This window comes from Centroberyx affinis, unplaced genomic scaffold (assembly GCF_046629955.1).
Source record: "Centroberyx affinis isolate AG114_WGS23_722 - 3 ecotype Tasmania unplaced genomic scaffold, CSIRO-AGI_Caff_v1 ptg003460l_1, whole genome shotgun sequence".
NCBI classification, from domain to species: Eukaryota; Metazoa; Chordata; class Actinopteri; order Beryciformes; family Berycidae; genus Centroberyx; species Centroberyx affinis.
Window position 1 is genome coordinate 215248 of NW_027281424.1, and position 14408 is coordinate 229655.

Below are 14408 nucleotides of genomic sequence, written 5' to 3' on the forward strand. Positions count from 1 at the left end.
ACAATGGGTCCGTGCTCTAAGACTGTGGGCCACACAAAGGCCACAGCAACCCCCTCCTTCCCGCTCCCACATTGCAATAGAGCTGGCATTTCACACTGGCCTGTGAACAGCCATTCAATCAAACTACTGTTTAACCTGACCCCTGGCCTACACAGAAATCAAGATGAGTCTGGCGGGATGTATTTAGGTAAGTGACCTCATTGACCCTACTCCGAGCCAGCCACTAGCCACTCCACACCCTTTTCTTTCGGCTATCTTTACTTCTGTTGTCATGGTGACTTAAGGTAACAGAAGGGTATGGTATTATTTTAATTTCAATCTCAAAAATGTATTCTTCTTTTGCAAGCGCTGTTAGAAATTCTTGTGAATATTCCTTAAAAGCATGTAATCAATAGGCCACCCAATAAATTATGTGTCTAGTGATGAGTGTATGGGGGCAATTGCTCCCTGGGGAATAAGAGACACCACCAGACCCTTCGTCTGGGTCAGCTGCCCTCGAGCCAGGGCTGAGAAGAAACCACATGAGCCTCTCTCCCCTCAATGGACTGCTCCTCCCCTCTACCTGTACGTGGCTTGGATCAAGGTGTGGGGGCTGCATATCAAACAGACCGGGGCCTTTGATGTGGATGGAAACACAAACACTGATTTGACCAGAGTCGTAACAGCTTATTTGTTCCCTTTAGTCATTCATGGGCTCCTTGTTGAATGTGTATGTCTTCAAAGGCTGTAGCTGCATGCACCGGCGGTACAGTAGCCATGCAGGCCCTGAGAGGCTCTGACCTAGTGGGTTGAGGGTCTGTGAGAAGGCCATCTGGCTTCCTGTTCCTTAGATTTGATATTGATTTATTGGCTGTACAGGGGAAGATAAGGGGACACCAGCTGCCAGGAGCCCAGAGCTCTTAGTTCTCTTCAGCATCCTCACAGACAATGAGCCTCCTGGTCATCCACATCATTGAAAATTGCAATGAAGAAATATGCAATACAATGTTCCTTGTATGGTTTTTCCACAAGCAAATGAACAGAAATTCCACCAACAATGAGAAAAATCATTCTTAAAACATATTCCAATTAAATTCTATTCAAAATTCACACTAATTTGCACTGACACACCAAGGCATTTTTCTTGATAAGCAGTAATTAATATAACAATAAATTAACAATTCCAATTAAATGTTAATGTGAATGAAAAAGTTCATATTAATCAAGTTGGTATAATAATCTATTGTTGTGTTACTACACAAATGAACTGCTTAAGGCTACACATTTATTGTACATACTGTGTTTTAGGTATTGTATTTTAGGACACATTTATTGGTGTGCAGGGCTGACATTACAGTATTTTGTATGTTTTTGTAATAAAGACCATTCCCGATAATGAGGTGCAAAATTGTGTTGACTAATCCTAACAATCACTGGCAGACTTTCACAGTTAACCCATTAGAGAAACCGTTAATTCAAAATTGGGCTCCTGTGCATAACAAGTCTCCCGTTCCTGTAAAGTGAGCCAGAGAGTGTGGCAGTTTGGCCTGAGCCTTTCTGGTTAGAGGTGTCAACACAGTGCCACAGTGAATTGTTCTTACGTCTTATTTCTCTCACCAATTCAACCCCCGCCCTACACACACACACACACACACACACATACACTCTCACCCACCCAAACCTTCTCCCCTCCCCTTCCCCCGCCCTTTCTTCCCCTTCCCCTCCCCTCCCAACACAAGCCTGTGATGTGACTGTCTCAGATAATGAGGTGAGAATTTTATTGCAGCAGTCTGTGAGCCTGGCACCAGTCTGTGAGGAGGACGGGAACTCCGGCCCGCGTGCGTCCTCGCTGGTCGCAGGCGCCCTCTGTTGACTGCCGCAGGTCCACACCGCATGCATGCAGACCGCTTTGCCAGGTCCTTCAGCACTTCACTTCAAAGTGGGAGATCAAGGGTTGATTTGCGCATGACATCCAGAGCATGACAATGCCTCGGCCAGCCTACACCTGCTGCTATGTGCCAGTGCCTGAGACACAAAGACATGCAGGCAGCTCCCGCGCTACTCTGTGGAGGAAACACTCATTCAGGGAGAAGGCAGGAGGGGAATATACATACAGGAAGAAGGCAGTACTCTATCTGTATTCCATACAAATAGTGGAGGGCAATGACAATGTGAGGGGCAGAGGAAGGACAGCACATGACACTAAGAGACCCTCGAGACAGAGTGGCAACAGATTCTAGGTGTGCTGTTAGAATGCCGAAGGACTAATTGATAAGATGCAACATCGCACCACTTATCTTTAAAGAAAGCCATCCCATTATCTGTTGTACTGGGAGCCACATGCATATGACAGTGAGATCAAAGGGGGTTTCCAAAGCTTTTTCAAAGGAAGCGCTGAGTCTTTTATTGCTCTTGGGAGCAAAGAAAATTTTTATTCCCACTTTGACATTCTTCAGCTGGAGCTCGAAAGCCAAGTATCATTTCATGCAAAGCCATGGCTTGTAAAATTTCATTGATTTGCTATTAACTCAATGTGGGTTAGAAAATTCCAGTGGACCCTATCCATATGTGGCAAAAATTACTGTTCACAGTTTACATTTGACCTTTAAGATACCAGACCAACTGCCTGAATAGTTAATATTAACTATAACTCTGGTGTCTGCACAACTCAGAGAGCAATAAAGAAGCTCAGCACTTCTTAACAATCATTACTGTAACCTCCACTGCATCAGAATTACATATTGATTTTTCATGGGTGAAAGCTAGTGTCCCATTCACACACACAACCACACCCTTTTCCACCCCCAGTAGGCAGCGAGAGGGGGAGTGAGGGAAACCTCTTTTGAACACAGGCTGTCATTTCCTCTGGTGGGCTCTGTTATTCCAGAAGCCTTTGTGAGGGAGCCAAGTGGTCCAGCCGCAGACAGGAGGTGGGCTCCTCGCATGCATCTGAGGTTGTCAGCCCGGCAGGGGAGGGAGGCGCTCCTGGCAGGCAAAGACAGGGAGAAAACAAACACAGGGCTGAAACAAGATAGGGACAACAATCCCTGCTGATAAGTACAGTTATACAGTGAATCAAAATCAGTTTAAGTGCAAAGTACAATAAATGCACAAGAATTTGTCTAACTGGTGCAGAAACATGTTGACAGTTTGCAGTGTCATAGTGCATATTGGTACAGGGACAACACATACACACATACACTGCAAAGGAACAGTAAAAGACACACATTGGAGAGCAGACTGTAAATACCAGTGGTGGAAAGTAACTAAGTAAATTTACTCAAGTACTGTACTTAAGTACAATTTTGAGGTACTTGTACTTTACTTGAGTATTTCCATTTTATGCTACTTTGTACTTATACTCAACTACATTTTAGAGGGAAATATTGTACTTTTTACTCCATTACATTTATTTCACAGCTATAGTTACTAGTTACTTTTCAGATCAATATTTTATATTTAAAACATTTGATTGTCTTTATAAAATAACTATAAAATAGCATTGTTATAGATTAGACTACCTAAAATAGCTAAATTGTTCACGCTGACAACTTTAAAATGCTGCTTACATGTACATGTATGTCAATAAATCAGTATTAATATTCTAATAATTTATGAAAACTATAACTCTCTAAATGGGGACAGTTTGCATAATGAGTATGTTTACTTTGATACTCTAAGTACATTTTGCTGCCAATACTTATGTACTTTTACTTAAGTAAGATCTTGAATGCAGGACTTTTACTTGTAATGGAGTATCTTTACATTGTTGTATTGCTACTTTTACTTAAGTAAAAGATCTCAGTACTTCTTCCACCACTGGTAAATACTAGTCTGCATATAGGGCAAACTTGCAGGGGAGATCAATAAAACATTTTGATAAAAATTGATATAAATGAGAGTACTGGCTGTCAGCCAATGCCCAGCTTTGAATGAGCACATCCCTTTCCTGTACTTTCTCTTTTCCACTCCAAATTCATCCTTAATGCAGTTGGGAAGAATGACACTTAAAATACTCTTCATTCTAAGAAGTGGAATAACAAACCATCCCACATGAGCAGGGTTGCCATTAAGCCAAATCATGGAGTACTGCGCCACCTATAGTGAAGAAGTTGCACCAGTCATCCTCAAAATAAGTGGTTCCCAAAGTGAGGTCCGAGGCTCCCAGAGGTTCCTTGAGGGGGTTGAAGGGTCTGCAGAAAATATGAGGAATGGTTTAATTTGACAAATTCACCAGAGTTTAGTCCAATAATAAAATATATAAAAATACACTGAGCACAGATTTCACTTTCTCTCCACCTGCAGTAAAGACAGTTATGCAGTTCTAAACGAAATTATATTTAACAATGAAAATATCTTCTTAGATGGGTGCTACATGGGACACATTTTTTTTTTTTTTTTTTTTTATCAAATGGGGGTCAGCGGCCAATACTGATATATTTGGGGGCCCTTGACTTCAAGAAAGCATGGGAACCCCCTGTCTAAAACCACACCATCAGTACCTCTGTCCTCTCAGGCCGAGGGGAAACTGTTTCAGCTTGCTCCAAGCTCCCAAACTGGGCCAAAGAGCGCCATCCAGTGGTCTGCTGCTGGAGCTTCAGCTTGGCTCGGTGCACCGTTTCTCCATCTCTGACCAAAGTGACGTGGCTGTCACACAACACCGCTGGCCTGGGTAGGAGACGGATCTCTTCTCGGTCCTATATTTGGATGTCTAAACTACATAAACAAATACTTACCTGTCCCTAGAAGAAGCAAACTGAAGCCATCTTCTGAGGGGAAAAAAGAGTTTCGACGGGGATTGTACAGTTATGGCAACAGTTAAAAAAGATGATAGGTTGACAAGTTCTCAGAGCTTTTCCTGTGTTGGTTTTGCCGGATTTTTCAGTAAAACTGTCACGTCGCCTTTGGAGGTAGTCAAAATTAAAAGTCAAGTGGGCACTTTTCATTGCAAGAGAGGGCTTTGGCAAAGTTTCCTCCTCATCTACCAGAATGAGGGACTTCGAGGATTCTGGAAAGGAAATCTTGTCTCCTGTCTCCGACTGTTCCCCTACAGCGCAGTTCATTTGGCCACATATAAAAAGTAGGTACATTGTATTATATTATAACGCCGATTGTTTTGTCTCTTCTTGTAGCTATTGGATAACTGTTCGTTGTGTTTGTTTTCCTGTGAATTGTGCTTAGCAGCTAAGATTAGCTAGTTAGCTAACGTTTGGTTAGCAAGTCAGCTGATTAGCTAGTTGATTACATTAGCAGGCTTGTGTGTTGTGATGAACAATAGCGACAACACTTATCAGCTTGAATAGACATTTTCGGCCATCAGAGTCATTATTTGTAGTTTGGACTGAATTAGGGAAATTATTAAACGTACTTTTAATATTCTGTTTACTTTTATCAGTGCTAGCTAGCCTAGCTAGCCTGCAGCTAAAGATACACTTCCTGTTTTCTCAGATGAGGCGCACCTTTCCTTTTTAGCCAATCGGAAGGCTCCATTTTCTCAGCCGATTGTGGTGTTACTTCAGGGCAAAACATACCGCACTCCCCACAGCATGGCTGGTAAATAAACATGCGGGGAAATAACAGCCGTGGACTTGTGCAATCCAACATACTGTCATAAATAGACTATCTGTCTACCTACTGTAGGCTGTAGTGTAATTCCCCCAGTCACAAGATAGCCTATCTTACGGCACGTGTACATGTAAACACCACCCCACCCTTACTAGGAAAATGACTGTTCTGTACACAGTGTTCCAGGAAAGGAGGGCTATTTTACTCCATGTGTGTCTCCTACACACATGGCCTGAGTAATTCATTAGCTCTTTTGGTGTAGTAATTAATAACCAAAATATGTACTACTTGATGATAATAGGTTTCAGATGATGTACACAGTAAGGCCTCTGAGGACATGTGTCTGTAGCTGATTAGATCACTCAGTGGAACCACAGGGCGTGCCTTGAATACAGTGACAGTATCCGCTTACTTATTTGCACATATAAAGACCAAACAAACACATTATGCAGGTGACTTAAAAATATAAAATAAAAAAAACCCAATGGGCTTATAAAACCTCTAATCAGGAAAGAAATATAGACAAAAAAGTATCTATTTTTAAACTAAGTCAAATTAATTTTTTATAACAGTCACACAGTTACAGTCTCAAATAGCCCACATTTTAACACACTAAATGAAAAACAAAAACAAAAAACGACGCCCCGCAAACTCAGATGCTCAATGAAAATAAGTAAAAACAAAAAAGAACTAAATAAAAAAGATGGAAGAAACCTTGGGAAAGGCCCCACACAGACAGGGATCCCCATTCTAGGACGACCAGAAGTGCATTGGGTGCCAAGAGTGGGCAGAAAAAGATGAAATATCGATAAGGAGCATAAACCAAATAGACAGAATAAACAGAACATGAAAGCTTAAAAACCGACATCTGTCAACTAATACCATCAAAAAAACAGGACAGATGAGTGAATGAATGAACCTTTATTGCCCCGGAGGTAATTTGTCTTGCACACGATTGAGCAACATCAAAAACATTAAAGACATTGAGCAACATTAAAACATAACGACCAACATTTAGCAGGGACACATCAAGTCACAACAAATAATACATAGGAACAAGTCATCATCATCATCCTCATACAATAACTATAATAAACTAGAAGGGCACTCGGAGAGCGCAGACCTCCGCCAAGGTTCGTACTATTATTGCTTGTTTGTGAGTCGGATCCGGATCCGCTCCAAAATTTGACGGGTTCTTCCTTGGCCCATGCTACACCCTTCCACGAAGTTTCATGAAAATCGGGCCAGTAGTTTTTCCGTAATCCTGCTAACAGACAAACAAACAGACAAACAAACAGCACCAAAAACATAACCTCCTTGGCGGAGGTAATAAGTGTATGACGTAAAAAACATAAACAGAAGCAGAACTGGCGATCTATATACAATACACTGTAAGCAAAAGCTAGTGTCAGTTCCTGAGATGAGATTAGTGTAAACTTGACTGTGTCATTAATTTTGCCCTGCTCTGTGTCCAGGATAGTCCACCTCCACATGGATGAGCTGGGCTTCATCTCTCAGTGGAGGGCCATATTCGCTGGCGGCCTGGCCGGGGTCGCCGCCGCCCTGGCCACTTACCCTCTGGAGGTGGCAGAGACCAGGCTCATCGTCCAGAACTGCAGAGAGCCCACATATGTCGGCGTAGTTCACACTCTTTCAAAGATCTACCGGAGTGAAGGACTCCCTGCTCTTTATAGGGGCTTCTCACTCACTGTCTTAGGTATGCATTTCTGTTTTGAAGAAGTCTGCATTTCCCTTACTGCATGGTGAAAGGTCATGTTTACATGGGTTTGACTGATTAAAATATATTATTGATATTCCACTCACTGTTGATGGCTATTGATTTTGAAAATTGTCCTCACTTGCCAAAATTTAAATGGGGCCTAATTGAGTTGGCATAGAGCTAGCGGCCAAGTAATCTTGATGGGCTGGTGACCAAAATCTTTAACCTCCATTCCTTATTAAAGGCATCTCTATACCTCCTTGCAATAATTTTCACCTACAGTCTTTTATGGTACATGTTACAGTAATTTTTACTTCATTTTGCTACAGGTGCATTTCCCTTCTCTATTGGCTGCTATGCAGTCTACATGAACTTGGACAAGCTGTGGCAGGAGCCTCCTTTCCGGTTCACTTCCCTCCAGAACTTCATTAATGGCTGTCTTGCAGCAGGAGTGGCTCAGACCCTCTCCTACCCCTTTGAAACTGTAAAACGGAAGATGCAGGTATGTCACTACTAGATTGTCTCATTTTCTGCATGTCGGTTATTGTTTCTCAGCATTCTTGCCTGAATTGATTTTGAAATGACTGGAAACAAGAGTGCAGTGTAGTTCCTCTGTGCTGTTGTAATGCCACATTTTGTCCACAAGGGGGCAGTTTGGACATGGCTAAATGAAGCCTTCCCTTATTTGGTCACTCGATGATGGGGGACATGGAACCTTTCAATTTTTCATTCAAAAAAACATTAGTCGCTCTTCTTTCAAGTGAGCCTGCAAAATCATTTAGCCTGTGGAAATTTAGACGTATGCAAGACATTTTTCATATGTACTGTAAAAATACCATAGTTGCAGATGCAAAAACATGCCATGCTTGGCGATGCTTGGTCTGCACAGTTCACGTGTATGAGACGACTTCTGTACGTTTGAGAGGACACATGTGGAACAATAGCACAGCGAAGGACAGAATACTACATCCGGTTTTATCGGCCTATTATTAGCTGCCACAAGGTTCAGCAGCAGCTGAGAATGTGAATGTTGTCCCGGGTCTGCAGAAGCTATAGATAAGTTCTCTAAAGATAGCCAGTAACTATCACACACAGGCAAGCTGAGCGTCATGTATTTTCACTCCAAACCATCAAAGCTACATGAGAAATGCCCGCACATAATTATCTAATTTAGGTCTTCAGTTATAGTTTCTCTGGTTGTCTCTTAGTCATCAAAGGTTCAGAGTTAAACAATAAATGTCAGGCAGAGAACATGATGGGAAAAGAGAGCATGTTTGCAGAAGCTTAGGGTAATGGTTTAGGCTAAGTATTGTTTAACTCACTAGTTAGCGTGATGTTTCCTCCCCAAACATGAATATTTGAAAAGACTTGTGGCTGTGTGTGTGTTCCCTTTGGGGAAACTTGACACTTCTACAGAGAGACCAGTGTCCTCTGTCACATGACGATCAGCCTGTAAAGTGGCTGCTGTGGTTAACCAAAGGGCACGCAATGTGACTGTATCACACAGAGAGAGTTGAGAGATGTTTTTACTACTGCAAGCAGCACAATCATGTGTCACTTAGAACTGTTTCCTTATACACTTTTAACTGCTCTGTTTTGCTTCTAAATTCTAATCCTGTGTATCACTATTCTATCTGAATGATTACACACTCATTATTTCTTTGTTATCTATAAAAGGGGAAAAAACTGTGTTGGTGCTGTGTTACTCTACCCCTTGATATGACTTAAAATCTCTGACCATTGTTTCTTATCTTAATCCATTAAGATATTTCGTAGCTGCTTTGCGCTGGTTCATCACTGCTAAAGAAGTTTAAGTTAATTCAAGTAGCAGATCTACCCACATGTAACAAAAAAGAAAAAATGCAGGTATCTTATCACCTACTGGTCTCAAAGCAATCCTGAATAGAGTCAGCAGTGTCGGTTTTCCTTTACAGCATTTTTTATTGTCAATTCAACGTCGATATATGTACAGTATTTATATTACAGTATTTATACATCTGCCACAAATCCCATAAAGTGCATGCATCCGCTCTAACTTGTTATGAACCCACTTGACTTTCCTGGTTGTCGCTCTATAGACACTTCATGACACATTGCTGATTCATTGCTCTTCATTTTCACTTTTATTCTTTTCCCAGGCCCAGAGTGCCCGTCTTCCTCATTGTGGTGGAGCTGATGTCCATTTCAGTGGAATGAAGGACTGTTTCATACAGGTGGTGAAAAACAAGGGCATCCTCTCACTGTGGAATGGCTTTACAGCCAGTACAATCAAGGTAGAGCTTGACTTATATATTAGTTATAATCTGTCATACATTATAGGTTTTCTCATTAGTTATACTAGACACAATTGTACCCTTTATCGTTCATATGACTAGTGTTGGCTTGATTTTTAACTTGTTTTTATGAGAAGAAACAGGAGTCAAAATAAACTATAGAGAACAGTGATTGCACGTGCTTCGAAACATGACTTTATTACAGTGAAAGAATCGTAACCCAAGTCCCAAACGTGGCAAGAGGGAGGGAGGGGGGGGGGGGGGTACAAGCTAGGTGAGCAAAGTCTGTCTCTGGAACAGCGTGCTCCACTCTCATATTTCAGCTCCAAATGTCATTTCATGATAGCTGTACATTCTTTTAAAGATGTAAAGATGTCGATCTGAATGAATACAAAGATAGAAACAATTTGTGCGAACATCATGCATGCTGTTTGGCTTTTAGTCGTGTCCAAACCAGATCATAACCGTCTCTGTGCAGGTCTACACATGGACAAGGCACTTAAAGTACATTAATTACTGATGAAAAATGTGGGCTCTTCTTCTCTATTTTCTAACCTCTTGTCATTCCTTCACAGATTGTCCCCTACTTTGGCCTCCTCTTCACCTGCTTTGAGATGTGCAAGCAGGTTTGCCTTTACCACAACGGATACATCGTCTCTCCTCTGAGCTATAAACTCGCCCCAGGGGTCGACCAGAGCCTGGGGCCTTCTGAGCTGGAGGAGGTGAAGCGCTACTGGAGAAACAGGAACTTTCGGTCGCGGGAGTCGTCCCTGGGAAATCGTTGGTGAGAGCGTACGTGCTGCAAGACGTCTTGTGAAGAACTGCTGACCACACTGGTGTATAAAATAAGGACTTGGACTGACAGAATGAGTCAGGAGTATTTGTTGGACTCTAATACTTTTAAAGTGTCTGTGATAATTGTATTATACTGTATTTCAGCTTTGATTTGTGTGTTATACTTGACTCACATTTGTGTACTGTCCTGTCAGCAAAGGTCTACCTCACTCAGAACATTGTTATTTTTTCCGGCAGTATTATCTCGTTATTGACTTTTTAATCATGGTGCTTTTGCCATAGTCCAGCATGGAACAAAGCACAAAAATAACCTCATATGTAAAGGAATTACTTCGTTCACTTACCCTCAGTGTATTTCCAGAACTGTTTATGGTGCACATGGTTTTAAGTTAACATTATGTGCCTTGAGAGTTTGCTATTTATTGTTGGGCTTATTTCAATTATTGTGGCATTGACATCTGATAGAGCCATAGTATTGCACATAGCCTGTAATTTAAAATGCTCTCTTAACCCATAAATTGCAGTTTGAGCACTCTGATACTGTATAATAGGCTCCTTGTGTGATGTATGACATTTGCTAATGTATAATGAATGTTAAATTTTGGTTCTTCGTAATGATTTGAGTAGGTTAGAGACAATCATTGAAGTGCTAACAGGAATTGTGACAGGAGCAAATCACTTACAACATTAAATTTCCTCATTTTTTCCATTGTAAAGGTTTTCTTTTGTATATTTTGGAAATTCCGATACAAATGAAAATGTATTTCAAACATAGATCATGATCTATAGGGCTACACTTTCACTTAGTGGTGAAGCCCAGTTTCTTGTGTCCAGGTTCAGAGTGACAAGAGTGTTATTTTTTTCTACATGTTTAATTTTGGAGGGATGAACAGCACACACCACTGTAGTATTTACCCCAGAGTCACTGCTCTGTCCCCTAGTACAAAATGTAACTTAATCTCAGTACTCCACTGTGCCATATAGTCCCACTCAGCCATATATATTACCCTAACTTGTTTCAAATGCATATTTCAGCAGTATTTCTGTATTTTCTGTCCATTGATCATATATGATAACATGGGCAACATCTCATCTCATCTGCAAAAACTTTGAACAGGCAGACTTGGTGTTTAGTCAATGAGAGTGGATTAGCCTACAGAATCAGTTCACTGATCAGATCATGTGCTCCTCCATACTGTGAGAAACTGAGTGACAACCAAAGGACATTCACAGATGGGATGACCTTTCCCCGCCATAGCCGAGGCCCTCAGGCTTCAGCTGCTTCAAGCTGACATTTATTTGACACGACCTTGAGCCAACTGGGACCAAAAACAAAATCTAACTGCATGATGGTATCTCCCAATTTCTGTTGAGTGGCGATGCGGTTAGAATATCTAAACAAATAAATTTACAAAGTAATCTTTGCTAGTTTGTGGTGAAGATAGTAACCAGAGGCTATGATTTACTAGAGTGATGAAGGAAAGCACCAAATCTGAATTAAAGGACATTATTTACCCCGCCCACTACTACCCCAGTCCACCAATGAAACTCGAGAGTCGAAGTTCACGTTTTTTCTCGCGCACAGTCTTCTTAAATCCCCTCTCTACATTGGCTGTGGCCATTTCAGCTCCACCGTCATACCCCACCGGTCCTTTGCCTGAACGGGAAGGTATCTGATAACTGTTGAAGATGGGTGATCAAGCCATTTCTTTTGCCAAGGACTTCTTGGCTGGTGGTATTGCCGCTGCCATCTCCAAAACAGCCGTTGCCCCCATTGAGCGAGTCAAGCTTCTTCTCCAGGTGAGCGGGACGTTAAAACTTTTTCTTGCTGTAAAGCTAACGGCTCCCTGATAACTTCTACAACCGCTCACTATTGCAGCTTGCGCACCACTGCAATACCCAACGGAATTTGGGAAATTAGTTGGTTAATATGTGCTATAAGTTGGTGTTTCAGTCATGTTTTAGACGGGGACCGAATATAACAAGCGATAACTGGATGTTGTGATTAACGCTTAAGATAATGGCGCTACAATGTTTAACAAGTTGAACCTGGAAAGTAAATCACAGTAGCTAAATTGTCCAGGCAGAGATGAGGAGTGAACCAAATCGAGGCTCATCCAACCTGTTACGTAATCGACTGGCATGCAAGCTGCAAGTCCCACAAAGACTAGGACAACGACTCAAGTGATCATCAACTGTATTGTTTGAGTTAAAAAAGTTCTTATCCTACATGTCAGAGTTACTATGGCGGGGGCTTGACAGCAAACAGACAAGGTCAGAACAAGGGTAGCAGGACTTGAGTTGGGGGGGCTCGCGGCTGCACCGGGCCTCACATCACGAGCAGGGGGGGGGGCGGGGCTGTGAATAGTTGCATGGGTGCCGTCAGAGTTGCACTCTTGGCGTGGATGCACAAGTGTGTCTGTCAGGCAGCCTCATGCGAAAAGGAATTTGTGGCCTAACGAGCAAGTCCTCAACCGTCATCCAAGTTTAGAAAGTTAACGAGTTGTTCACCTTAGAGTTTGAGTGTTAAATGCTGATTCGCACTTGGTGGGCCAAAGGGTAAGATCAAAATGAAGAGCTACATTGATAAACTAGACCTGCTTTTAAACTTCCCCATCTTGTTTAGGCTCCCCTGTTCTTCAGCCTTCATTTTACAAACACTAACATAACCTAAGTGTAACCAGAAGTCTTGCTCTTCTTTCCTCTTTGATGTTTTTGACCTCTAGCACCTTTGCAAACGATAGTAGCTGAGTGTGCGGTGATCTTCCTACAAACACTAAGATTGACTTCTAATGCATTGCCATACTGATGTTTTAATTGCAGGTGCAACATGCCAGCAAACAGATCTCAGTTGACAAGCAGTACAAGGGTATCATCGACTGCGTCACCCGAATCCCCAAGGAGCAGGGCTTCCTTTCGTTCTGGAGAGGAAATCTGGCCAACGTCATCAGATACTTCCCCACTCAGGCTCTCAACTTTGCGTTCAAGGACAAGTACAAGAAGATTTTCCTCGACGGCGTGGACAAGCGTAAACAGTTCTGGAGATACTTCGCCGGCAACCTGGCCTCCGGTGGCGCTGCCGGGGCCACGTCGCTCTGTTTCGTCTATCCCCTCGACTTCGCCAGAACACGTCTGGCCGCTGACGTCGGCAAAGCTGGACAGGGGCGCGAGTTCAAAGGCCTGGGAGACTGCTTGGTGAAGATCTCAAGGTCTGATGGCATCAAGGGTCTGTACCAGGGCTTCAGCGTTTCAGTACAGGGCATCATCATCTACAGAGCTGCTTACTTCGGCGTCTACGACACAGCCAAGGGTGAGTTGTCACTGTCAAGCTTCATAAAGCTCAGTGTCTAAGTTAAATGTGTGTTTTCTCAGTGGCGTCTTTGGCCTGAAGACTTCATTAACCCTGTTGATTTGATATTTCTTCTGTAGGCATGCTTCCAGATCCCAAGAACACACACATTTTTGTTAGCTGGATGATTGCTCAGTCTGTGACTGCGGTCGCTGGTCTTGTGTCCTACCCCTTCGATACTGTCCGTCGTCGTATGATGATGCAGTCCGGACGCAAAGGAGGTAACGATTAGATATGAAACATACATTTTGATCTTCTGATAATGCGTTACTGGGTTTGGAGGTGTGATGTCTTTGTAATTTTTCTCTCTGCTTTCTCAGCGGACATCATGTACTCTGGCACCATTGACTGCTGGAGGAAGATCGCACGTGACGAGGGCGGCAAGGCCTTCTTCAAGGGAGCCTGGTCTAACGTGCTCAGAGGCATGGGTGGTGCTTTCGTGCTGGTCTTGTACGATGAGCTTAAGAAAGTCCTGTAAACTGTTTTTGTACGTCCACTGTTCATATTGTGAAGTTTAACTGTAACATATCTTGTACATTTGGAAGGACTAAAATGACGCAATATTTATAGGGACCAACTAGTATAATGCTACTAGTTGTACCAGGGGAATCTGTTCTGCACTCTTCTCTTGGCCCATGTTTTTTTGTTTTTGTTTTGCCCCTCACCAGAATGTCATTCCCTGAACACAGGAACCTTGCCGGGAAAAAAGCAAATAAAGGCAACCTAC

At 42.5% G+C, this 14408-nt stretch overlaps 2 protein-coding genes across 2 annotated transcripts; both read left to right on the forward strand.

The window, feature by feature from the left end:
- Positions 1-4631: 4631 nt before the first annotated feature.
- On the forward strand, positions 4632-11036 carry slc25a43 (solute carrier family 25 member 43). Its single transcript, XM_071539454.1, has 5 exons — positions 4632-5059; positions 7020-7261; positions 7594-7766; positions 9403-9537; positions 10113-11036. The coding sequence occupies exons 1-5, from the start codon at positions 4788-4790 to the stop codon at positions 10323-10325; spliced, it is 1035 nt and encodes a 344-aa protein (XP_071395555.1). The 5' UTR covers positions 4632-4787; the 3' UTR covers positions 10326-11036.
- Positions 11037-11967: 931 nt separating this feature from the next.
- Positions 11968-14408, forward strand: slc25a5 (solute carrier family 25 member 5). The gene is made up of 4 exons (XM_071539401.1): positions 11968-12132; positions 13156-13642; positions 13762-13902; positions 14002-14408. Exons 1-4 carry the CDS (start codon positions 12022-12024, stop codon positions 14157-14159), a joined length of 897 nt encoding a protein of 298 aa, XP_071395502.1. The 5' UTR covers positions 11968-12021; the 3' UTR covers positions 14160-14408.

Coding starts and splice junctions, on each gene's coding strand:
- slc25a43 (XM_071539454.1), top strand. CDS start 4,788: ATGGCAACAGTTAAAAAAGATGATAGGTTGACAAGTTCTCAGAGCTTT. Junction 5,060..7,019: donor CATTTGGCCACATATAAAAA/GTAGGTACATTG, acceptor CTCTGTGTCCAG/GATAGTCCACCTCCACATGG. Junction 9,538..10,112: donor TTACAGCCAGTACAATCAAG/GTAGAGCTTGAC, acceptor ATTCCTTCACAG/ATTGTCCCCTACTTTGGCCT.
- slc25a5 (XM_071539401.1), top strand. CDS start 12,022: ATGGGTGATCAAGCCATTTCTTTTGCCAAGGACTTCTTGGCTGGTGGT. Junction 12,133..13,155: donor GAGTCAAGCTTCTTCTCCAG/GTGAGCGGGACG, acceptor TTTTAATTGCAG/GTGCAACATGCCAGCAAACA. Junction 13,903..14,001: donor GCAGTCCGGACGCAAAGGAG/GTAACGATTAGA, acceptor CTGCTTTCTCAG/CGGACATCATGTACTCTGGC.